This window comes from Marmota monax, unplaced genomic scaffold, assembly GCF_021218885.2.
Source record: "Marmota monax isolate L192 unplaced genomic scaffold, Marmota_monax_Labrador192_F-V1.1 WCK01_AAM20220418_F8-fsc00170, whole genome shotgun sequence".
Lineage (NCBI taxonomy): Eukaryota > Metazoa > Chordata > Mammalia > Rodentia > Sciuridae > Marmota > Marmota monax.
The window spans coordinates 3,633,755-3,659,143 of NW_026692395.1; the positions used below are offsets into that span (position 1 = coordinate 3,633,755).

Below are 25,389 nucleotides of genomic sequence, written 5' to 3' on the forward strand. Positions count from 1 at the left end.
GTGCGGGGCGCTGGGTTCGATCCTCAGCACCACATAAAAATAAAATAAAGATGTTGTGTCCACCGAAAACTGAAAAATAAATTTAAAAAAAGAGTCTCCTATTGATAGCATATAGTTGGGTCATGTCTTTCATCCATTCTGCATGTCTCTGCTTTTTTAATTGGAATGCTTAATTTATTTACATTTAATGTAATTGCTGAAATGGTAGAATTTATGTTTACAAACATTTTTTTTTCTTTTGTGGTACTGGGGATTGAACCCAAGGGCTTGCACATGCTAGGTAAGCAAGCAATATACCACTGACCTACACCCTTCAGCTTTATGTTTGATGAGCATGTTTTCCATTTTGATATTTCTCTTTTGTTTCCTATGTATTTTGTATTTCTTTAATCCTTCATTAATGCCTTCTTTTGTGTAAAATAAGTTTTTTCTAGTATAATTTTAATTATTTTGTCATTTCTTTCTTATTATTATTGTCATTATTATTATTTTGCTAGTAGAGATTTAACCAAGAAGCACTTTACCTCTGGGCTACATCTCCAGCCCCTTTTTATTTTATTATTGGTTTTTTAAATTTTGAGACAGGGTTTCACTAAATTGCTTAAGGTCTTGCTAAATTGATGAGGCTGGCCTCAACTTGCCATACTCCTGTCTCAGCCTCCTGAGCTGCTGGGATTACAGGTGTGTACCACCACACCCAACACTTTTCTGTTTTTCTTCTTAGTTATTTTTATGCCTCGCATGTGCAAGGTCCTGAGTTTAGTCCCAGCACTGCAAGTAAATAAATAGTAAATTATTTTTAGTGGTTTCCCTGGAGATTATAATTGACATTCAAATTTATACCACTGTAGTTAGAAGTAATACCAAATTAATTTCAATAATAAAAAACATGTTGCTCTTACGTAGCTTTATCTCATGTCCCTTTGTTTGCTACTACCATCATACAAATGACATTTTTACATATTGTGTGCTCATGAACACATGATGTAATTGCAACTTACGTAGTTGCCTTTTAAATCAGGAAAAAGTTTAGGTATGTTGGCACACACCTGAAATTCCAGCTACTTGAGAGGCTGAGGCAGAAGGATTGCAAGTTTAAGGCCAGCCTCTGCAAATTAGCAAGACCCTATCTTGAACCCAGGACCTCATACATGCTGGGGAAGCATTGTACCACTAAGCTATATTCCCAACCCTTTTTTGTTTTTGTTTGTTTTGCAATACTTGGCAATGAACCCAGAGGTACTTTACCACAGTCCTTTTTCTTTTAATTTTAGACAAGGTCTCACCAAGCAGCTGAGACTGGCCTTGAACTTGTAGTACTCCTGCATCAGCCTCCTGAGTAGCAAGGATTACAGGACCCAGCTCAAAGTTTCTGATGAGATATCAGCTGCTAATAATGATGAGGGCACAATGACTAACTACTTTCTTACTATTTTGAAGATTCTCTTTTTGTCTTTATCTTTCATTAGTTTGTTCATGATATGTCTAAGTGATGTTTCTTTGAATTTATCCTACTTGGAGTTCAGAGAGCTTCTTGAATGCATGGATCATTGTTTTTCATCAAGTTTGGAGGTTTCAAGCCACTATTCCTTCAAATATTCTTTCTTGTGCCTTTCTTTCTCTCCCACCTCTCCTTTTGGGACTCCCATTATGTGCTTGGTGATATGCTTTATGGTATTCCACAGGCTCCTAAGGCTCTGTTCATTTTGTTTATTATTTTCTGTTCCTCAGATTGGATAATCTCAACTGACCTTTCTTCAGGTTCATTGATTCTTTTCTCAGACACCTCAAATCCACTGTTGAATTCCTCTAGTGAATTTTTCACATAACTTGCATCTATTTATTGATATTGTTTTATTTATTAGGACAACAGTCATACATTCCTTTAGTTCATTGGATACACTTTCTTTTATTTCTTTGAAAATATTTAAAATCACTGATTTATATTCCATTTATTAAGTCCAACATCTGAGCTTCTTCAGTGGTAGTAACTATTGATGAAAATTTCCCCTCTGTTTGGGCCATACTTTGTTTCTTTGCATGTCTCAAAATTTTTTGTTTAGCTAGGCGTGATGTTGCATGCCTGTAATCCCACTGACTTGGGAGGCTGAGGCAGGGGGATTGCAAGTTCTAAGCCAGCATCAGCAACTTGGCTTAGGCCCTAAGCAACTCAGTGAGACCCTGCCTCTCAATGAAATATAAAAAGTGCCGGGGATGTGGCTTAGTGGTAAGCACTCAGGTTCAATCCCTGGATCAAAAAAAAAGTTTTTGTTTAAAACTAGACCTTTTAATAATATAATGTGGGGGCTAGGGTTGTGGCTCAGTGGTAGAGCACTTGCCTAGCATGCATGAGGCACTGGCTTCAGTCCTCAGCACTGTATAAACATAAAATAAAGGTATTGTGTGCACTTACAACTAAAAATATAATAATAATTTAATAATGAGGCAAAGATTCTCTTTCCTCCTCAGGGTTTGTTTTTGCTTCCCTTTTTCAGTGACTTTCCTGAATTAATTCTTTAAAGTCTGTATTCTTTGTGTGGCCATTGAAGGCTCAGCTCCATTAGCTTAGTGGTTAGCTAATGATTGGTGAGACATTTCTTTAAATATCTGGAACACCAGCCTTTGTTAATGAGCTCGGTGTGCATGTTGAGGCATGCCTTTAATTCTCGGTCAGGCTATTTACAACTTTGCATTAGCCTTCACTCTCTCCTTGTGCAGAGCTTCAAGGTCAGACACTTCTCTTGGAATGAGGCTTTGGAGGAAATCCAACCCTGTTCTATCTCATCCAGTGGTTTCTAGTATCAAAAGACAAAATTGCAGCAATTTAGTCTAAAGAGCTGTAATTGGCTTTATTTGTAATTCTAGAAGCAGTCAGCTTCTTCCTATACAGTAGAGTAAGTGTTCTGATGAGCTGTGCAGAGAAGATTAGTCTTATAGATCATGAAAGGCTAAAGAAAGGAGAAACAAAGAAAAAATTTGGATAGGTCATTCCAAAATTACTTTATTTTAAAAGGGACACAGAACAATAGAAAAATAACTAATTGGTTAATATCAGGTTACTTCAGGTTACTTTTTGTAGAGATTAAAACAGAGGGGGCTGGGCGTGATGGCACACACATAAAAATAAAAAGAGCTGGGTGGGACTGGGGTCAGTGACAGAGTGCTTGCCTAGCACATGAGGCACTGGGTTCAATCCTTAGCCCCACATAAAAAAATAAACAAATAAAATAAAGGCATGCTGTCCATTTCAACTACAAAAAAAATTTTTTTAAAGGGCTGGGGCTGTAGCTGAGTAGTAAAGCACCCATGGGTTAAATCTCCTGTACAAAATACAAAGGGAACTTCATCATTATGCCACCTGAGACCTGTCTGTGTGAAATTTGGTTCTCTCTCCTGATTTCTTGGAAGATCAGCTAGCATCTTAGTCTTGGTTTGATGATGGAAAGCTTTAGTGTGAGTGACGCCATTTTGATTTTTCAACCTAGTCTATTGGAGCCTAGTGCAAGAGCTTAGTTCAAAACAATTGCCACCTATCATTTTTATTTAACACTAGGCTGCTGGTTTTCACCAGAATTACAGGACTGTTGTTTATTAAGCTTCTTGCAAAGGTATGGAGAGCTCGAGATTTAGTTTAGTAGTAGAACATTTGCCTAGCATGTGTGAGGCTGTAGTTCAATCCTCAGCACTGGAAAAAAATGGAAATAGAGTAAGTTATTAAGGAACTGCCCCATAAAAAACCCATCAGGCCCAAATAGTTTCACAAGGGAATTCTACCAAACCCTACCCTCCATCATGATCAATATATTCACTGGTTAAAGACCCCTTTATTTCAATGCCATATAAATTGTTCCAAAGAATAGAAAATGAGGAGAAACTTACATGTTATTTTCTGGAGCAATTGTAACAGACAGAAAAACATGGACCATTTCACCCATGAATATTAATGCAAAAATCCTAAATAAAATATTAGCAAACAAATTCAAAACCACATTAAGAAAATAATATAGTTATTTTTAAGATGGAGAAAATAATATAGCATGACCAAGAGAATTTCCTTATGAAAATACAGAAATGGTTCATTCTAGGTAATACATTAATATAATACAACATATTTATAGATCTAAGAGGAAAATCATATGGTTATTTCTATAGATATTTGAAAAGTGACAAAATTCAGTATCCATCCTTCCCCCCCCCCCAGTACTAAGGATTGAACACAGGGCCTTGTACATCCTAGGCAAGCAATCTTATCACTGAACTTCATCCCCAGCCCCTCTTTAAATTTTATTTTAAGACAAGATCTCACTGAGCTGCTCAGGTTGGCCTTGCATTTGCAATCTTTCTGCCTCCGCCTCCTGAGTAGCTGGGATTATAGGCATGTGCCGTCACACTTGGCTAAAATTCAACATTCATTCTGATATAAGCATTCAAAACTAGAAATCAATTGATACCACATTAACATGATAAATTTGTATATCTCAACTCGAAAATAAGACTTTAGATAAGACTGAAGGCATTTCCTTTTTAATATTGTCCTGGAGGTATTGAGCCAATGCAGTTAAACTAGGAAAAATAATTATAGGCATAAGAATGGATGAAGAGGACATAAAATGTCTGCACTTATAGATGACATGATAGTATACCTAGAAATCCCCCAGAGAACCAATAAAAAAGCTAATTCAAACAATCAAAAAATTATAAAAATCAACATAGACAAATCAGTAGTTTTCAAATACACAAATAGCCAAATAGAAGATATAATGGAAGAGAAAACATTATTTACAATAACAACAAAAGCTGGGCATAGTGCTATAATCCTAGCAACTTGGAAGGTTGGAGTAGGAGGATCAGAAGTTTGAGGCCAACCCAGGCAATTTAGCAAGACCTTTTCTTTCTTTCTTTCTTTCTTCCTTCCTTCCTTCCTTTCTTTCTTTTTCTTTTCTTTTTTTTTCTTTCTTTTTTTTTGGTACCAGGGATTGAACTCAGGGGCACTCAACCACTGAGCCACATCTCTAGCCCTATTTTGTATTTTATTTAGAGACAGGGTCTCACTGAGTTGCTTAGCACTTTGCTTTTGCTGAGGCTGGCTTTGAACTTGCGATCCTCCTGCCTCAACTTCCTGAGCCACTGGGATTACAGGCATACTCCACTGTGCCCAGCTAACAAGACCTGTTCTAAAAATAAAATAAAAAGGGCTTGGGATGTAGCTCAGTGACAGAATGCTCCTGGGATTGATCCCAGCATAAAATATTTTAGTATGCCAGGTATGGTGGCTCAAGCTTGTAATCCCAGCAAGTTCAAGGCCAGTCTCAGTAACTTAGTGAGGCCCTAAGCAACTTAAGGAAACCTTGTGTTAAAATAAAAAATAAAAAAGGTTGGGGATGTAGCTCAGTGGTTAAGTGCCCCTGCATTCAGTCTGCAGTATCTACCCCCAATATTTCAGTATTATTTCCCAAGGAATGTGCAAAATTATATGAGGAAAAGTTTTAAACACTCCTGAAAGATGTAAAGGAAGATTTAATAAAATGGAGTGGGTATAGTGGTACATGCCTATAATCCCAGCCACTTTGGAGGCTGAGCCAGAAGGATTGAAAGTTCAAAGCCAGCCTCAGCAATCTAGCGAGGCCTTAAGCAATGTAGTGAGACTGTGTCTCAAAATTAAAAATAAAAAAGGGCTGGGGCATAGTTCTGTGGCTAAGCAACCCTATACTCAATCCCCAGTACCTGTCCCCGCAAAAAGAAAAGGAAATGGAAAGACATTCTGTATTCCTGGCTAGAAGGAATTGACATCATAAAGATGTCAGTTCACCTCCTCAGATCTGTATTTAATTTAAAAATGTAATATGATTCCCCAATATACACATACTACTTTTATCTGGAGTTAGTCAGGTTAATAGTAAGATTCATATAGAAAAGCCACCATGTCAGAATAATTAGGAAAACCCTGAGAAAGATGAGCAATGGGAGGAAACTAACCCTACCAACCTACAGGGAGTCTAACAGTTCTGTCACCAAGCACATCATGAAGTCTTTATAATTTAATCAGTATGATGCTAACACATAAACAGACTGACAGATTTAAGGGACAAAATTTTGATGTCCAGATATAGATCTATGTAACATTTGGAAATTTACTATATGATTAAAGTGTCAACTTAAGTTATTAGGGAAAAGAGGAATGTTTTAGTAAATATTTATATGTGATATTTAAATTCTTCATTCATATGAAATTGATTTTCACATACGGTGTAAGGTTGTGACTTAGTCTGTTTTGTGTAGTATACCAAAATAACTGAGACTGGGTATTTTATAAAGAAAAGAGGTTTATTTATCTTACTGTTATGGAGATTCAAGAGCATGGCACCAGCTCTGGTGAGGGTCTTCTGGCTATATCACAACATGGTAGATGTCATCATGGTAACAATGCTTGCATGAGGGAGAGATCACACAAAAGTCAGGAAGCCAGAGGGATTTGGGGACGAGGATCATGTGTGTGTGTGTGTGTGTGTGTGTGTGTGTGTGTGTTGCTGAGGATTGAACCCAGGGCCTTGTGCATGTGAGGCAAACACTCTACCAACTGAACTATTTCCCTAGCCAGGAGCACTCATTTTATAACAACTCACTCTTGAGAGAGCTAGCTGGAGTCCCATTAGAACAACTTTAATCCCTTCTAAGGGCTGCATCCCCAGTCACCTAACCACCTTTCACAATGCCCCACGTCTTAAAGGTTCCACACTGTAACATTGCCACACTGTGACCAAGCTTGGAAGCTTGGAACTTTGGGGATATACTCAAATCATATCTAAACCAGAGCAGCTAAGTATGAATACTGTTCATATTTTTCCTTATAGGTAATCCTTTTTTCTTTACTGAGCATGTATGCCACCTCTATTATATAAAAAAAAATTCAAATATGTGTATGGAAGGCTCTGTACTTTCTTTTCTGTTCCACTGGTCACTTTTTCCATACCTATACTAATGCGACACCATCCTGATAACATTTTCTCATTAAGTCTTGAATCTGATAGGGCAGTTATACCTCTTGGCTGTTCTATACTTATGAACAGGCTATTTTTGTCAGGGACAGAGAGAGCAGGACTTCTGAGTCTGGGAAAAAAGGACAGAGTTAATGGTAGGAAATGGCAAGGATGTTATACTCCCTGCAAGCCAGCTTGCCACCACCTCTCCCCTTTCATCTCCTGCCCTACAATGAGTCATGGAGGGATGAAATCTGGGTCTGAATTTGTAGAAGCAGTCTTCCTCCATCCTGTACTTTGAAGCTTTGTTGGGAAGGTCACCCAGTCTCCATCTTGTGATGAGAGTCACATATTGGGACTCTGATAGTCCATCTATTTCTATCCAGGTTGCAGGCTACTAGGAATCCTCTGGGGGGTGCTCAGCTCTGTTGTGTCTAAATAGTCACCAATGAACAGGGGAGATGTGGAACTATCCTGTTAAACACAGGTTAACTTCTCTTCACCACAACTCTCTTAGCATAGTGATCTGCTCACATCAATCTTGTCATGCAGACCAGGGGTGGGGGCTTCTCTGGGAATAGGGAATCCCCTTCCCTTGCCATCTCAAATCAGGTGATTTATGGTGCAGGCAATATTTACGGAGGGCTCACAATGTAGCAGATGGTATCCAATTCCAAGGCCTCTCTGGTTCCAGTCCCTTCTCTGGACCCAGGAGTCCTGCTCCCTGTGGAGGAAAGAAAGAAAAGATGCAGCCAGTTGTGGTGACACACGCCTGTATTTCTCATGACTCAGGAGACTGAGGTGGGAGGATGTCAAGTTCAAAGCCAGCCTTAACAACCTGGTGGGACCCTGTCCCAAAATAAAACAATAAAAAGGACTGTGGATGTAGCTTAGCAGTTAAGCACCCCTGGGTTCAATCCCTGGTACAAAAAAAAAAAAGTAAGAAAAGAAAAGAAATAAAGAAAGGAAAGCATCCATTGACCAAAGGTGAGAATCAACAGGGTCAAGGATGTGAAAATTGTGTGAAGGGGACAGGGAAGGAGTGAGTGAAGAGCTAGAAAGAGGTGCATGGGATATCTGTCAATGGGGTGGGATGTTACTTTTTTCTTTTCTCTGTGGGTGTGTATATGTGTGTGCATGTGCATGCACACGCACCATATTGGGGATGGAACTCAAGAGTGTTCTACCACTGAGCTATACCCCCAGCCCTTTTTCAAAAATTTAATTTTGAGGAGTTACTGAGGTTTGCCTTGAGCTTGCAATCCTTCTGCCTCAGCCTCACAAGTAGCTGGTATTAAAGCAAGGGCAGCACGCCTGGCAATTTTTTAAATAGTCTTTCATAAGTTGGGAAAACAATTAACTGATTAATTAATTAATTACTTTTGCAATACTGGAGATGGAACTCAGGGCCTTGTACATACTAGGCAAGCACTCCATCACTGAGCCACACCCCAGCTCTGGAAATTTCTTTTGAGTGGCTAGTTTTATTGAGATATGACAAATTCAGAAAAGGGGACCTATCCTAAGTGTACAGCTTGTTGAATTTTCATCATGAACACACTCTGTCACCTGTACCCAGATCAAGAAACAGTACCTGAACATAACTGCAGCACAGTTAGAAGCTGGTGGTCTTCAGGAGACTCCTGGTGGTGTGGCAGTTGTGTGGTTGATGGCGTCAGAGAGATTTAAGTCTGAGGAAGGTGGAGAGTCTCGAGCTCACTGTGGTTAAATAGAAGTCTATGTCCAAGGCAGGAAGTCATTGCATGTGAAGGCTCAGTAGCAGATGTCGGATCACGAAGGAAGGCAGGCAAGTTCATGTTTCTTGTTCTTTTTTTTTTTAATGTTCATTTTTTAGTTGTACACAATACCTTTATTTTGTGTATTTATTTTCATGTGGTGCTGAGGATCGAACCCAGGGCCTCACAAGTGCTAGGCGAGTGCTCTACCACTGAGCGACAACCCCAGCCTTCTTTTTTTTTAATATTTTTTTTAGTTGTAGATGGACACAATATATTTATTTTATTTTTTTTTTTTATTTTTAATGTGGTCCTGAAGATTGAACTCAGTGCTTCACACATGTGAGGCAAGCGCTCAACCGCTGAGCTACAGCCCCAGTCCCTCATGTTCTTTTTGCCAGTGCTCAGAGAAGCACATGCCGCTCTGGGCACTGTGCAAGACTGGGATTCTGGGAAATGGCCAAGCCCCTGGAAGCAATTTAGGCATGGCACTGCTTCACATGCTGTTGTCATAAGGGCATCAGGCACTAAGGCCAAGCAGAGGGGCCAGGGAACAGTGAAACCACACAGGGAATAACAAAGGGGAATCACAAACAGAGATGGAACAAGGAGTGGGGAATAGAGAACTGGAGCAGGAGCAGGGTAGGGGCCATGCAGGAGAAGCAGGGTGCAGGGAGCCAGAAAAACGAAGAGGAAGCAGGGAACAGCAAATGGAAGCAGGCAGTAGAGAGAACGGGGATGAGCTGGAGCAGCCAGGGGATACCTGTGACTGCAGGAACATTGAGGGGCCCACTGAGGCCCAGTTGCATCCTTTCCTGTGGCTATTCAGGAATCCCTCTTTATGCTTCTCCTTGAGACCCTTCCAAGGACACATTCTTGCATCTTGTAAAGGTCAGGTGTTCATCCCCTGAAGAGTCTGCAGGAGACAGAGGTCATACCCTGAGGGTCAGTTAAGATGTGACCAGATGTCCCTTGACTAGGACACACTGTGATCCCCAAGGGGCCAATTTCAAAGATTCAGGACATTGTTGGTTGGGAACAGAATTAGCTGCGGTCCACTGAAATTGGAGGTACAGTAACCTTCGCTAGGGCACCTGGTGACAAGAATCCTCCAGAGATGGAAATTCTTTTTTTCTGGGCTGGTTCAGAGGGAGTTCATACAGGGTGAGGATAGGTTGAGTGACTGGCAGTGAGAAATTCCTAAAGGAACCTCTCTTCATGGGTGTTACTGCAGTTGTTCTTGGTAGATATTCTCTCTCTCTCTCACACACACACACACACACACACACACACACACACACGCATGCACAAACACATATAAAACAATACTGCTCTTTATTTGGGGGTGTTTCTATCAATAAGAGATTCAGGCCTTGGTTAGAGACTGTGAGGGGGAAACAACAGGGGAGGACACTGGGACTGAGAAGCATTTATGGTTTTAAGGGTTAGGGTCTGAGTCCTATCAGTAGCTTTTGGTTTTGTTTGGTTTGGGTTTTAGTGCTAGGAATGGAACCCAGGGCCTCAGGCGTGCTAGGTAAGCACTCTACCACTGAGCTATCCCCCAACCCTGGTGATTTTGAACTCATAATGCTGTGTGGTGTCAGTGAGGCATGACCTCTATCCCCTCCAGTCTCTTCAAGGGATGAAAACCTGCACTTCACAAGAATTGCACTTTTCACTGCCCAAGAGTGGTCTTAGAGTCAGGTACAAAGCAGGGGCCAGAAGGAAAATACGATTCATAGCAGGGGCATGCAGGACATGAGGATGGGGGATTGAAGCAATACATGTCCATGGTCCATGTCACCCCCAATCATGAGAGTATTTTGGGAGGATCTATCTAACAATATTGCTCTCCTATGGTTAGGGGGAGGCCCCCAGGGTGTGTTGGGGAGAAAGCACACTGAGTCTGGAGACTCACCTCCTTAGGTCAGAGGTGTAGCTCTCCACAAAGGCTTAGCAGGAGGTCCAAGCTCAGTCAACATTGGGAGGTACAGCTAAGGCATTCCTGCCCACATGAACCAGCCCCCTTTTACCCTCTCAGGGGCTAGTAGCTCTAGCCTTCTACTGGAGCAGGGAATTGGTAATTGGGAATATATCTGGGCTCTAACAGCTTCTTAAACCGACTTTCAATCAATCTTCCTTTAAAAAAAAAAAAAACAAAAAAAAACTCAGGCTTAGTCAGGTACATTGGCACATGCCTATAATCCCAATGACTAAAGAGGCTGAGGCAGGAGGGTTGCAAGTTCAAGGCTAACCTCAGCAACTTAGTGAGACCCTGTCTCAAAATTAAAAATAAAAAATGGGCTGAATTTGAGCTGCAGTTGTGGCTCAGTGGTAGAGCACTTGCCTAGCATGTGTGAGGCACGGGGTTTGATTCTCAGCACCACACACAGATAAATGAATAAAATAAAGGTTCATTAACATCTAAAAAATATTTTTCAAAAATGGGCTGGAGGGGCTGGGTTGTGGCTCAGTGGTAGAGCACTTGCCTTGCACATGTGAGGCCCTAGGTTTGATCCTCAGCACCACATAAAAATGCATAAGTGAAATAAAAGTGTTATGTCCATCTACAACTAAAAATAAATATTTGAAAAAATGGGCTGGAAACGGAAAGTGGTAAAACTCTCCTGAGGTCAACCCTCCATACCAAAACAAAATGCTAAGGCTTCACCCCTACATCCAGAAGGAACTTGTGCCCTATCCATTTCTTTAGTTGAGGTTCTACGTGTAATCAGGGTTGGTTCTCTGATTTTTAGCACGTCTACTGGCATAGAAGGTATCAGAGCTGAATAGTGAGATATTGGTGTCATTCACAATTAATAAAAAGGAAAGGCAGGTCTTATATAAATTGACCTCTCCATCTGTCACTGGGTAGTGGCCAGAGATGGCTCACCATATGGGGTAGTGTGTTGGGAGCTCTTCTAGCAGGAATATTTTCCAAATGGAATTATTTAAGGATGAAGGGGCAATTGATAAAGAATATATGGATAGGTAGGTTTTTCTGAATAGAAAAAGTTTTATTTTATATATTTATTATTATTTTGACACTAGGAATTGAACCCAGGGGCATTTTACCACTGAGCCACATCACCAGCTATTTTTATTTTATGCTTTAATTTTTGAGTCAGGGTCACTCAGAGTTTCTTATGTCCTTGATAAATAGCCTGATCTGGCCTCAAACTTGTACCTGCCTCAGTCTCCCAAATCACTGGGATTATAGGCATGCACCACTGTGATAGGCTGAATAGATTTTCTAAAACAGGCTTATCGATTATACAAATATCAATAGTGAAAATTTCTAAATGGAAAGACTTGACACTGATGAGAGGGCTCATCAATGGAGCCTTTTGCTGGGCAGGTATGAATGGGGGAATTTATCATTCCTACTGAACAATGGAGAGACATGCCGTGGGTCAAAATGAGTGAATGGGAAGATTTGCCAGTAGAGCCTGTCAGTGGGAATTATTTCATAGAAAAATATTCATGAAAAAAAATATTCACGAGTAGAGAGATTTTTCAACTGGTGCAATGCTGATGGGTGGATAGTTATGAACAGAGGTATTTGTGGCTGGGGTCATCAGCAGGCAATAGATTCCTGCTGGATAGTTGTGAATGAGAAGATTTGTCAGTAGGGGAGATCAATGGGGAGATGGCAATGCAATATTTATGAATAAGAAGATATTTCTTAGTGGGGTATTTGTGAAGAGGGAATTTGTCTCAGTGAGGAGAGGGGACTAATCAAAGGAAGGATTTACCAAGGGCTTAGAGATTTGTTATCTGTAGTCTTGACAACAGTAGAGATTTATAAAAGGAGGGATTTGTCCACAATGAGGACTGCATAGTGGGGAACATTATCATAGGGTGGGAGATAGGTTTTCTCAGATGTCTTTGAAAATGTTGATATTTGTCGGTGGAGGGAAATGCACCCTGGAAAGCATTATGCAGCCATCATAATAAGAATAATAATATTTCAAATGAGCATATTAAATATTTGTAACATCTCAAGATTATCATGATTGTAAGGTATTTTTTTTTCTTATTATCTTTTTTTATTGGTTGTTCAAAACATTACAAAGCTCTTGACATTTCATATTTCATACATTAGATTCAAGTTGGTTATGAACTCCCATTTTTACCCCAAATACAGATTGCAGAATCACATCGGTTACACATCCACATTTTTACATAATGCCATATTAGTAACTGTTGTATTCTGCTACCTTTCCTATCCTCTACTATCCCCCCTCCCCTCCCCTCCCATCTTCTCTTCCTACCCCATCTACTGTAATTCATTTCTCTCCTTGTTTTTTTTTCCCATTCCCCTCACAACCTCTTATATGTAATTTTGTGTAACAATGAGGGTCTCCTTCCATTTCCATGCAATTTCCCTTTTCTCTCCCTTTCCCTCCCACCTCATGTCTCTGTTTAATGTTAACCTTTTCCTCCTGCTCTTCCACCCTGCTCTGTTCTTAGTTGCTCTCATTATATCAAAGAAGACATTTGGCATTTGTTTTTTAGGGATTGGCTAGCTTCACTTAGCATAATGTGCTCTAATGCCATCCATTTCCCTTGCAAATTCCATGATTTTGTCATTTTTTAGTGCAGAGTAATACTCCATTGTGTATAAATGCCACATTTTTTTTTATCCGTTCATCTATTGAAGGGCATCTGGGTTGGTTCCACAGTCTAGCTATTGGGAATTGTGCTGCTATGAACATCGATGTGGCAGTATCCCTGTAGTACGCTCTTTTAAGGTCTTCAGGGAATAGTCCGAGAAGGGCAATAGCTGGGTCAAATGGTGGTTCCATTCCCAGCTTTCCCAGGAATCTCCATACTGCTTTCCAAATTGGCCGCACCAATTTGCAGTCCCACCAGCAATGTACAAGAGTACCCTTTTCCCCACATCCTCTCCAGCACTTGTTGTTGTTTGACTTCATAATGGCTGCCAATCTTATTGGAGTGAGATGGTATCTTAAGGTGGTTTTGATTTGCATTTCTCTGACTGCTAGAGATGGTGAGCATTTTTTCATGTACTTGTTGATTGATTGTATGTCCTCCTCTGAGAAGTGTCTGTTCAGGTCCTTGGCCCATTTGTTGATTGGGTTATTTGTTATCTTATTGTTTAATTTTTTGAGTTCTTTGTATACTCTGGATATTAGGGCTCTATCTGAAGTGTGAGGAGTAAAAATTTGTTCCCATGATGTAGGCTCCCTATTTACCTCTCTTATTGTTTCTCTTGCTGAGAAAAAACTTTTTAGTTTAAGTAAGTCCCATTTGTTGATTCTTGTTATTAATTCTTGTGCTATGGGTGTAAGTTAAACTAAGATTTCTAGAGTGCATCAAATTGTTGCTACTAATATACCTTATTTTCAGTTTTATATACTATTTCTTTTTTGAGAGAGAGAGAGAATTTTTTTAATATTTATTTTTCAGTATTCAGTGGACACAACATCTTTATTTTATTTTTATGTGGTGCTGAGGATCGAACCCAGCGCCCTGCGCATGCCAGGGGAGCGCGCTACCGCTTGAGCCACATCCCCAGCCCCTATATACTATTTCTAATATCAAATATTATTTGTAATATTGTAATAAGCAATACTGATAAGAATTATCATTGGGGCACACATCTGTAATCCCAGTGACTTGGTAAATTAAGGTAGGAGATTGTAAGTTTGAGGCCAGCCTCAGCAATGTAGTGAAATCTTGTCTCAAAATAGAAGTAAGAAAGGACCTGGGTGTGGTGGCACATGCATGTAATCCCAGCAACTTGGGAGGCTGAGGTAGGAAGATTGCAAGTTCAAAGCCAGCCTCAGCAATTTAACAAGGCACTTAGCAAGTCAGTGAGACCCTGTCTCTAAATAAAATATGAAAAAGGTCTGGGGATATGGCTCAGTGTTTAAGTGTTCCTGGGTTCAATCCCCGGTACCAAAAAAGAAGAAAAAAAGTGTAAAAAAGGGGCTGGGGCTATAGCTCAGAGTAGAGTGCCCTTAGGCTCAATACCCACCACCACAAAAAAAAATTATCACTACTAAAGTTACATATTAATTTATACTTACTATAAATACTACTTATAACTGCTATATGATCTCATTTAATAAGCACATTGTCACTATGAGTTGGACACACTCTTTATCCCTATTTTACAGATGTGGTAACTGAGGCATAGAATGGCAATATGGTTTCCCCAAGGACGTAGAGCTAGGACATGGCAGGGACAGGATTTAAGTGCAGATGACCAACCTCCTGGGTTCATGGCTTTTTGTTGTTGTTTGTGGTGCTGGGGATTGAATCAAGGGCCTTGTGCATGTGAGGCAAGCACTCTACCAACTGAGCTACATCCCTAGCCCAGGGTTCATGGTCTTAATCAGTATACTACACTGCCTGTCTAGAAATTAAGTCACTATCAGTAATATTTCACATTAAGTTTTTGTTATGAGAGATTGTTTGTTTGTCTGTTGTTTGCACATGTGTGGTGCTCAGGATGGAACCCTGAAAAATATTCAAGGGCAAATACTCCTCATAATCATCCTTCAACCTCTGAAGGACTCTGGGTAGAGAAGTGATGCCCATTTTTATTTGTTCTTTTTAGATATGCATGACAATAGAATGTATTTTGACATATTATACATACATGGAGTATCACTTCCCATTCTTGTGGTTGTAGAGGAAGTGGAATTACACTGGTCGTGTATTCATATATGAACATAGGAAAGTTATGTCTGATTCATTCCATTGTCTTTCCTATTCCCATCCCCCCTCCCTTCTGTTCATTCCCCTTTGTTTAATCCAATGAACTTGTATTCTTCCCTCCACCCCCTTATTGGGTATTAGTATCTGCATATCAGAGAGAACATTTGGCCTTTGGTTTTTTGGGGATTGGTGATACCCTTTTTTTTTTTTTTGGTTCCAGAGAGATTGAACTCAGGGGCACTTACCACTGAGCCACATCCCCAGCCCTATTTTTTATTTTATTTAGAGACAGGGTCTCACTGAGTTACTTAGAGCCTTGCTTTTGATGAGGCTGGCTTTGAACTTGAGATCTTCCTGCCTCAGCCTCCCAAGCCACTGGGATTACAGGCATGTGCCACTGCACTGGGCTGTGATTCCCATTTTTTAAGCAGGAAGACTGAGGCTCAGGTAAGGGAAGGGCCAGTCCCCAAGTTACCCTGAGCTAGATCTCATGCTGCACACCTCATATTACTGTGACTCCTCCACACTTCCTCTTGGCCATCATAGTCTCCAAAAAGATTCACACAGAGACACACTGAATGCTTGGGGGCTGTTCACTTTAATGGATTTTCTAGAAGGGTGGTGGGGGTGTGATTATCCCAGGACTGCAGATCCTGCCAGGAGCTTGTGCCAGTTCTCTTGAGGAGGTAGCCTTGTATGCTGTTCTGGTCTCCATGTACACTGAAGTACTAGTCAGCCGTGTCCATGCTGGACTGGGTCTGGGTACAGGACCCATCTGTGGGGTAAACTGGCTATCAGAATGATCACCACACTGGGTTCTATCCTTCCCCTGCCACCTTCTACTGCACCTTCCTCCCCAGGGCTAGGATAGCTGAGGGCTCAAAGAATGAGCCCTGAAATCATAGAGCAACTCAAAAGTGCAGGGAGTTGGTACTAAGGTTTAGTGAATTATCAGGAGCTATTGAAGTCTCACTGTCAGCAACAAGGTCACTAGGGCCAAAACAGGACCCAGGCCTTTCCCTTGGAGTTACATCATTCAGCAAAGGCTGCTGTTTGCTCCTTTTAGTAGACTGGGGGCCAATCCCCTGGGGAGACACAGATATTGTTACTGCAATGGATGTTCCCTCCCAAGGCAAGTGGGTATTTAAAATCTGCCCATCCTGATCCAGTGCATAATTTGGGCCTAGGTAACCTCCTACGAGTATAGAAATCTCTGCAGCAGGACCACAGAGGACAGAGGGGCCCATGCTTGGTGACTCAGGATACCCTAGAGGAGACCTGTTTTTTTTTTTTTTCACTACTGGTGATTGAATCCAGGGTCTTGCGCATCCTAAGCAAGTACTCTACCACTGAGCTGCATGCCCCCAACCCAAGACTCGCATTCTTATTGGTAGGAGCAACATGTAGTTGGATGGGAGAGAATTTGAGGGGGGGATTTTTTTTTCACCAAAGAAGACATATTTTCCCCATTCACCTAAGGGTGGGGACAGTGACAAAGGTTTGGGTCAGGAATCCTCACTGGACAAGCATCAGGACAGTGCCTGAGAGCTGTTTGCCAATTGATAGTCCATTGTCAATGAGTTTATCAACTGCTGAGATTTGTGAATAGAGGAATTCACAACTGTGGGATAACTTATCACCTTTTTCAAGGGCCAACTTGGGTGTTCCACTGAGTGTTTGCCCCAATCTGAAATTCTGACTCCTATGGCCTCCCTTTGGATACTATAGGCGGGATGCAAGGACTGGGAAGGGCTTAGCAGAGCCTAGGCCCAACTGCAGGAACAAGGAGACCTAGGAAGGGAGTGTTTGGAGGGTCTCTCACTCAGTTTTTTGATTTGTTTCATTTTTTTTTTTTTTGCAGTGCTAGGGATTGAACCCAAGGGCACAACTGAGCTATATCCTCACCCCTTTTCAGATAGGGTCTTGCTAAGTTGCTGATGCTGCTCAAAATTAGATCCTCCTGCTTCTGCTTCCTGAGTCACTGGGATTACAGGCATGCACCACCAAGACCCAGGTTCTATGTAGGAAGATGAGCCAGAAAAGTGAGAGTCAGGTCCAGAGACCTGTTTAGATGAGGAGACAGCTGCATGGGGAAGGAGTGTAGAGGTTATGGGCTGATATATCTGGTTGTTCCAGATTATGAACTCTACCTGCACTAAATTGCTGTCACAGTTTCCTCCAGAGTTGGTCAGAAGAGTATAGAGAGGAGGAAAAGGGAGGGGAGATTAGAACAAAGCTTGGAGATTTCAGGATCATACCTTCTCTCCATCCAACCTCTTCTATACCCCAAATAACCCCTAAGTAAGGAATCTTCTGCAGGCCATGGATGGAGGGCCAGGGCTACCCCTTCTTCCCTGGCTGGGTTACAGTGGGGGACCCTTTTACTCAAGACAGATTTATACTACAAAGCCTAAGGGTGGGGACATGACAAAGGTTTGGGTGGGGAATCCTACTGAACAAACATCAGGAGAATGCCTGAGAGCTTTTTCCAATTGATTGGGCTTTTGTCAAGGAGTTTGTGAACTGCTGAGATTTGTGAATAGGGGAATTTACAGCTGTGGGATAACTTATTAACTAGAGAGTCCTGGGCAAATAGGAATTAGAAATCATTATAGTAAAATATTTTAAAGTGTTGAGTAGAGAAACTATTTATTAAGTTGGAATTGTTTATGCACATTAAATAACTATTACTGATGTTGCAGATCAGCAGTTCTAAGGCCAATGTTGAGATTATTGCCAGAAGCTGTCACACATGCCTGTAATCCCAGTGACTCAGGAGGCTGGGGTAGGAGGATTACATGTTCAAAGCCAGCCTCAGCAACTTAGTGAGGCCCTAAACAACGTAGTGAGACCCTGTCTCAAATAAAATATGAAAAGGGTTGAAGATGTGGCTCAGTGGTTAAGAGCCCCTGGGTTTAATCCCCAGTACCAAAAAAATATATTATTACTAATACATAAACTTTTATGTAAAATATAAAACCCCAACATTTTCTTTTTTTGCTAAGTGTGGAATCCAGGGCCTGTGCATGTTAAGCAAGCACCCTTCCCCTGAGCTACACCTCCAGCCCCAAACCCAACATCTTGCATCCCTCCCTGCCTCATTGGTCCCAGGGTACCCCCACCAGTTCATCACTAACATGGGTTTGTTCCCAAGCACTACAGAGACAGTGTCTGCTGAGTGGTAGCTCTTTATTTCATCATCTTGGAGAAAAAAAAGTTGGGAGTTGGAAGGGGGCAAACACCATGTGGGCTTCAGCTTCCACTGGAGGCAGGCTTCAGGCCATCCGGAATCGTAGGGACTGCCAGGTACACACCCCTGGCTCCCGGGGCAGGCACGCCAGGTTACGGCTCTGGAATCCTTTCTCAGAGCCATCGAGGAGCTGGTCTGTCCACAAGCACTGAGTGTCTTTCTCCAGTTTGCAGGGAATGGATGAACAGGCAAACACCTGAAAGAGAGGAGAGAGGTTCACCTTTGAGGGCTTCTCCTTCTCCTCCTCCCTCCTGTGGAGAACATTCCCCTCTTCGCCTTGCAATCTTGAGCTGCTGGAGAGACCCAGGAAGAGACCCTCCCCTTGGGGGAACAGGAAGCCAGTGAAAGGATCATTGTACTAGAAAAGTGGTTAGGAAATAGTCGCTTGGGATCAGTCAGGCAGACTGGGGAATTTTCCCATGGGGCAAGGAACAACTGGCAGTAGTAGGGAAGAGCAGGTGTGCAGGGAATTTAAGCGTAAGATAGGTAGTAGGGCCTCTCAGTCGTTGGGATCACAGGACATCCGGGGGTATCAAGGAACAGTCTTAGAATAGCCAGGTCAATGTAATGCACCTGGCGAGTAGATCAGTCAACTGCAAGGCAAGAATGAGATGTGCTGGGGAGAGTTGGTAGGTATGGAAAACAACACTTTGGGTTGTTGGAGATGTTCTAGGGAAGTAAAAAAAATATATATATCCCAGGGGTCGGGAACTGGAAGTGGGATTACAGAATAGTCACCAGGGAGAGTTAGAGGGGCAGGTAAAGACGTCAAGGAGCAGGCAGTCCCAAGGTTATCAGACACAGGGCAGAGGATAAACCAGAATTTCCAAGGGAGCAATCTCAGGTTTGGGGAAATAGCAAGAGAGAGCAGGGACAGCTCATGGGTTTGGGAAGCAGATATAAGGACAAGGAATAGCCAGTGGAGGGGGCAAGAAATGAGCCCACGGTTTGGGAAAGAACCCCAAGAACAATGTCCCAGTGGAAGGCAGAGCTCAGGCACTCACTGTGCATGCCTCGCAGCCAGCACTGTAGGTCTTGGTGAAGCCCTTGCGCTGAGCTGGGCTCAGACTGGTCCAGGGAGCCACGAAACTGCAGGTGGTGATGTGCAAGAGCTTATTCTGCAGTTGTCCTGGGAGGGAGGGGGGGGGAACCAACAGGCAGCTTTTGATTGGCTCGGTCAGGAGACAGGACAACATCTGATTGGCGCCCTGGGCATACAGACCCCCCAACTAGGCAAAGTCTCAGCCTTCTGATAGGCTGAAATTGGGGCGGTCCCAATTTCAACTGAGACCATTCCTTTCAAAGCCTCACCCCCACCCGGTTGCTGGGCAGCTTCTGAGAACGGGTTGGTGTGGCCCAGGGCGAAGGGGTGGAGCCTCACCCGCGATGAGAAACTCCTCGCTGCGGTTCTGGGAGTTGTGGAAGTATCCGCAGACGCTCTCCATAGCGGGGGTGTAGAGGAACCGGATGTCAGCGGCAGGCCCCAAGGCCTGGAAGCCTTTGAACATCTGTTGATGGATGAGGGGAAGAGTCTCTTTTACTGACATAATCCTCCCACTCCTCGTTCTTCCCTGAAGTCATCTACCTAATTCCCCAGATCACAATTTCCTCACCAACCCGCTGTGGCAGGAGGCTTCTGTTTTGAGGAGGAGGAAGATGTTGGGGACTGCTAGGGAGGGGGCAGGGGGATACCTTTGTCATCTTGATCTCATAACGCTGGTAAGCCATGTCCTGATTGACTTCTGGGAGCCCCATAAACTTGGCTCTTATGACTGCAGGAGAGGAGGGGAAGGAAAGGAGTCAAAGGAACAGCATTAACCAAAAAAAATCATCATCATATTAATACCAGTAAAGCACAGATACAAATAGGGATTAATGAGTGCCAGACAGCATGCTAAGTGATTTATACATCTGTTAGTTGATTCATCTATGTATTGAAGTTCTAATCTTCATCAGGCACTACTTTAAGCCTTTTTCATTTGTATATTCATCTGTTCATGCACCCAACAAATATTTCAGATTGCCTACTGCATGTCAGGCACTGTTCAAGGCTTTAAAGATACAACAGTGAACAAAACACTGAAGTCCCTTCACATTCTACCTAGGAGACAGATTAAAAAGAAACAAAATAAATAAATTTGTGGAATTAGAAGATGTTAAGGGCAATTGGGAATTACAGAGCTGGGTAAAGAGGTGACAAAGATTCTTTGCTTGACCAAACTTGAGTCAGGTTCCTGAATGTTCTCCCAGGCCCATCTGTTCACTTTCTTGTAAGATTCAGTTTAAGGAAAGAACCCTGCTAAGTCAGTTTACCCCACCTTCATTTAACTCCCCTCAATATCTGATGGGGGTTCCTCATTCTTCCCCCATCCCCCCATGATGTCTGATCACACTGGCCTGTCTTCAGCAAGAACATTGTTAGGTCAGAAGTCCACTCCCTTACTCCTGATGTTTTCTCTTAGTGATGTTCCATTAACTGACCTCTAAATTGATCATTGGCTATAGATTCCCATTTACCCATGCTATATTGGGAGTTGAAACCAATCTATTTCCCTTCTGCAAAATTCCCTTGCCATGGTCCCTTACCTACTGGGATGGTCCTGAATAATCTGTCTTTAACAGAGGATCAGGACTAGGGGGCAAGAGCTAACATTTTAATCAGGATGTTCAGGTAAATCCACCCCAGAAGGTGACTTTTGGGGCAGTCATCCACTTGGATACCTGAGGGGAAGGGTGTACCAGTGGAAGGAGCAGCCAGCACAAAGGCTGAGGTGTTTGGACATGATGTACCCATGGAAATCAGGATGCTATTGTGGCCACAACAGAGATAGGCAGGGGTGAGCTGAATTGTTCTAGAGTTAACCACCATTGTGAGATCCTCTGGACTGAGAGGGAAAGCTAAGCAGAGTGTGTGGGTAGAGAAGGGGTCAAACTCACCAACATCGGAGTTGCAGAAAGCTGTCTGTGGGTGGGGTGGGGCACAGGTGCAGGCCCAGCTGGGGGCTATTAGTGACAGCAACAACAGGATGCCAGAGGCCAGGGGTACAAAAGGGGCCATGGTAGTTTCTGTAGGGGAGAGAAGCGTCAGGTGGCCCCCAGCCCAGCTGATCTGCTGACCCCTGGCAGCCTGGGGAGGGAGAATTATGGGACTGGGATTTGGGCCTGAGATGTTGGGAAGTTTGGGGATCTTAAGAGAGTTGGGGAGCACAGAGGAGTGTGGGGATTTAGAGTTGGGAGAGTTTAGGAATTTGTGGAGTTCAAGTGATTTAGGGGATTGAGTTGGGGAATTTTGAGGTTGTCATTTGGTGAATAAGAGGCCTGGGAAGTTTGAGGATTTAAGGGGGTTGGGAAAGTCTGGAAGCTGAAAAGTTTGGTGGGGAGAAATTTGGATATTGTGGTCTAGAAGAGTTTAGGGGAGGTCAGGGGTTATGCATATTGAGATATAGGTGGCTGGGGATTTTAAAGAGTTGAATTGGGAGGAGGTTGGGTTTTAGGGAGCTGGGGGAATTTGGGAGTCCAATGGGTTAGGGGAAGTGGTGGGGGGCTAAAGGTGATGGAGGTACTTGGGGGATGTGAGGGCAGAGGAAGTTTTGAGATTTAGGTGTTTGGGGAAGGAGGAGTTTGGGGATAGGGAGAGTTTAGGGAATGCAGAGGTTTGGAGTGGGGGACTTAGTGGGGCAATGAGTGGATCCCAGGGAGTTGGAAGGCTGGGGAGACTTTGTGGTATTAGGGGGTCATGGGTTTGGGGAAGCTGGGGGTGGATGCCAGGGGTTCAAGGGAGTTTGGAGTGCCGGTTTGGGGGGCAGAATTCCAGATGCCCCCTTTCCGTGGCCCCTCTCATCCCCAACCAGCACAGGGTCCTGGTACTCGCAGGCCAGGCAGAGTATCTGGCACCCGAGTAGAAAGGTCAGCAGCCAGCACACGGACAGGATCCAGTCGGGCCCAGCCCCAGCCCCACCAGGACAGACGGATCTCCGCTTACCTCGCTGTATCTCTAGGCGCTGGGTCTGCGGCGATGGCGGCAGGGCCTGAGCGGTAGAGGATAAATGTCCACCACGCGAGGGGCGGGGTTGGCGAGGAAATCACAGGCCTGCAGGCTTCCTGGATGTTATTACTCATCCGCCCACCATCAGAGCAGGGCAGCCCAAAGAGCCACCCTCCTCTGCCCGCCCGCTCCTCCCGCCCGCCACGCCCGCCGCACCCCTCCCCCAGCTCCACGTCGTGAGCATTCCTGCCTAGCGGCCTCCTAGGAGAGGCGACAGTCCGCCAAGTCCCTGAAATCGCCCAGTTCTCTCCAATCACCCACATCTCCCAAATTCCCCACGGCCGAAGCCCGACTTATTTCATTCTTTCAACATTGTGCATCAACTGTGTGCCGAGCCCATAAAACCCCCTTCCATTCCTGGTGTGTCTGACGTTCTGGTGAGGGGGTGGACAGGGGACAAATTAAGCAGAAGCGGTGGAGGGAGATAAGGCAAGCGAATGGGGAGAAACACAAAGTGAGGAAAGTGAGGCACCAAGAGGTTACGTGACTTCCCAGGCATGGTAGCATATGCTTGTAATTCCAGTGATCCTGGAGGCTGAAGCACGAGGATCTTAAGATAGAGGCTCGAACAAGCAAGGTCCTGGCTCAAAATAAAATAAATAAGTAAGGGGCTGGGGTTGTGGCTCAGTGGTAGAGCGCTTGCTTAGCATGTGCGAGACCCTGGGTTTGAGTCTCAGCACCACATAAATAAATAAAGGTCCATCAATAACTAATAAAAACATTTTTAAAAAATAAAATAAATAAAAAGGACGTGGAGAGTTTGGGGCTGTAGCTCAGTGGTAGAGTACCTGCCTAGCACGAACGTGTGAGGCACTGGGTTCCATCCTTAGCACCACATAAAAATAAAGGTATTGTGTCCATCTATAACTAAAAAAAAATTTTAAAAAAAGTAGACGTAGCTCAGTGTTAAAGCATCTCTGGGTTCAATCCCTAGAACCACTACCACCACCAAAAATAAATAAATAAAATTTAAAAAAGATTTATGTGACTTATACAAGAACATAGAGTTAATACGTGGTAGAACTGAGACTGGAACCAGGCGGCATGGAGCCACAGCCTGGGTTAGAACCTTTCTCAAAAAACACATGAACAAGACAAGACAGGGTGTAGCTCAGTGGCAAAACAGTTTTAGCACACATGAATCCCTATGTTGCATCCCCAGTGCCGCAAATCAAATAAAAAACACAAAAACAAATAAAAGCACATACTCAGGCAAATAGCATTTATATAGCACTGACTCTGTACCAGGCAATCAGCATAGTTATTTATCTCACTTCAAGCTCACAACAAGCCTTGAAGGTGGAAACAAGTAGGATTCCCTTTTTACAAATGAGGAAATATGAGACATAAAGGTAGTGGAGACAAGGCATGGCTGGGTTTGAATCTAGGCTCAGTGACTCTGGGATCCCAACCCAAGTATGGCACAGTACTGGAAGGCAGGGAATGGTGCTGGTGAGCATCAGAGAGCATTAGGAGGGGGGTTGAGTGAATGGTGGTGAAAGAAGTTAGTGAGTCAGTAAAAACCCGTTCCCCACCCCATCCTGCCCTGCCCCTACCCCACTAACTGTTCCACACCCCTGGTGGGGGGTGGAATGAGGCAACCCCTGCCCACCAGCTTCCCAATGATGCAGGAATATTCCCGGGTGTCCTGGGGAGGGTTCTGAGGGCTGATGAACATTCTTGGTCAATTTAGGGAGGATAGACCAATAATGGTGAGAGGATGATGACAGCAGCCTCCTACAGAGTACTTACTGTGTACTGTGGGCTTTGGATTTAGTGTAAATTATCTCATTCACTGTCTGCTACCTCCTTGCTAATTAAGTTTGGTTAACTTAGGGAGATTAGCTCAATAACCACAACAACACAATGCAAACCACTATCAGCACTTACGGAGTGTTTACCGTGCATGAGCGGTGCTCTGAAGCCATTGTATGTACATTATCTCTTTCAATCAGTCCCCGTGACCCACCTCCTTGTTCATTAATGCTAGCTGATACTCTTCCCGACATCCCCTAGATACGGTTCATATACTCATTACACAATGAGGAAACTGAGACACAATAGGGGTCGAGCCATCTGCCCAGGAATGAGGGTGAAGAAATGACTACATTGGAGGGACAATAAAAGGAGGAAGGAAAGAAAACCAAAAATTTGTAGAAGCTGATTGTGAAAGTCGGGGAGTGAGAGTAAATGAGACAGGGGTCTGAGTAACTCCATGGCAGGATTGAGGGAGAAGTGAAGACAGGGAAAGTCCTGTCTTGGTTCCTCACTGACCCTGCTTCTGACGCCAACTCTTTATCTCTGAAATCTGAGTCAGCACTCAGTTTTGCCGACTATTTACTTCTGAGGAGTTGTATGGATCTGGGTTATTGCACAGGTTTGAAATGGGGTGGATGTGGGTTTCACAGAGGGGTGTCTGGATCTGTGACCATCTGGGGAGTTGGAGAGGTATGGTGGCCCAAAGGGACCAGTTGTCATGTATACAAGGGATGATCCCCACAATGTACCAAGTGCTTGGTCTGATTGTGCCCATTGTACACAACAAGAAACTGAGTCCCAGAAGGGTTAACCAAACTATCTGGGATGTCAAATGGCCTTAGGCAGAGGAGAGGCCAAGATTCAAGTATGGAAGCTGGGCCCATTGGTGCCTGCCTGAAAGTCCCAGCTACTGGGGAGGCTAAGGTGGAAAGG

The 25,389-nt window shown here is 43.3% G+C and overlaps 2 protein-coding genes across 3 annotated transcripts in view; one reads left to right on the plus strand and one right to left on the minus strand.

The window, feature by feature from the left end:
* The window catches only part of Syn1 (synapsin I), a 52,621-nt gene that overhangs the window by 18,790 nt on the left and 8,442 nt on the right, over positions 1-25,389 (plus strand). The gene's annotated exons all lie outside the window — the stretch shown is intronic.
* Timp1 (TIMP metallopeptidase inhibitor 1) lies at positions 18,576-22,799 on the minus strand. The gene is made up of 6 exons (XM_046442571.1): positions 22,636-22,799; positions 21,591-21,719; positions 20,346-20,425; positions 20,035-20,161; positions 19,658-19,782; positions 18,576-18,849 (listed from the first exon to the last, which is right to left on the minus strand). The coding sequence occupies exons 2-6, from the start codon at positions 21,709-21,711 to the stop codon at positions 18,679-18,681; spliced, it is 624 nt and encodes a 207-aa protein (XP_046298527.1). The 5' UTR covers positions 21,712-21,719; positions 22,636-22,799; the 3' UTR covers positions 18,576-18,678.

Coding starts and splice junctions, on each gene's coding strand:
- Timp1 (XM_046442571.1), bottom strand. CDS start 21,711: ATGGCCCCTTTTGTACCCCTGGCCTCTGGCATCCTGTTGTTGCTGTCA. Junction 20,162..20,345: donor ATGAGATCAAGATGACAAAG/GTATCCCCCTGC, acceptor ATCCATCAACAG/ATGTTCAAAGGCTTCCAGGC. Junction 19,783..20,034: donor CGAGGAGTTTCTCATCGCGG/GTGAGGCTCCAC, acceptor CCTCCCTCCCAG/GACAACTGCAGAATAAGCTC.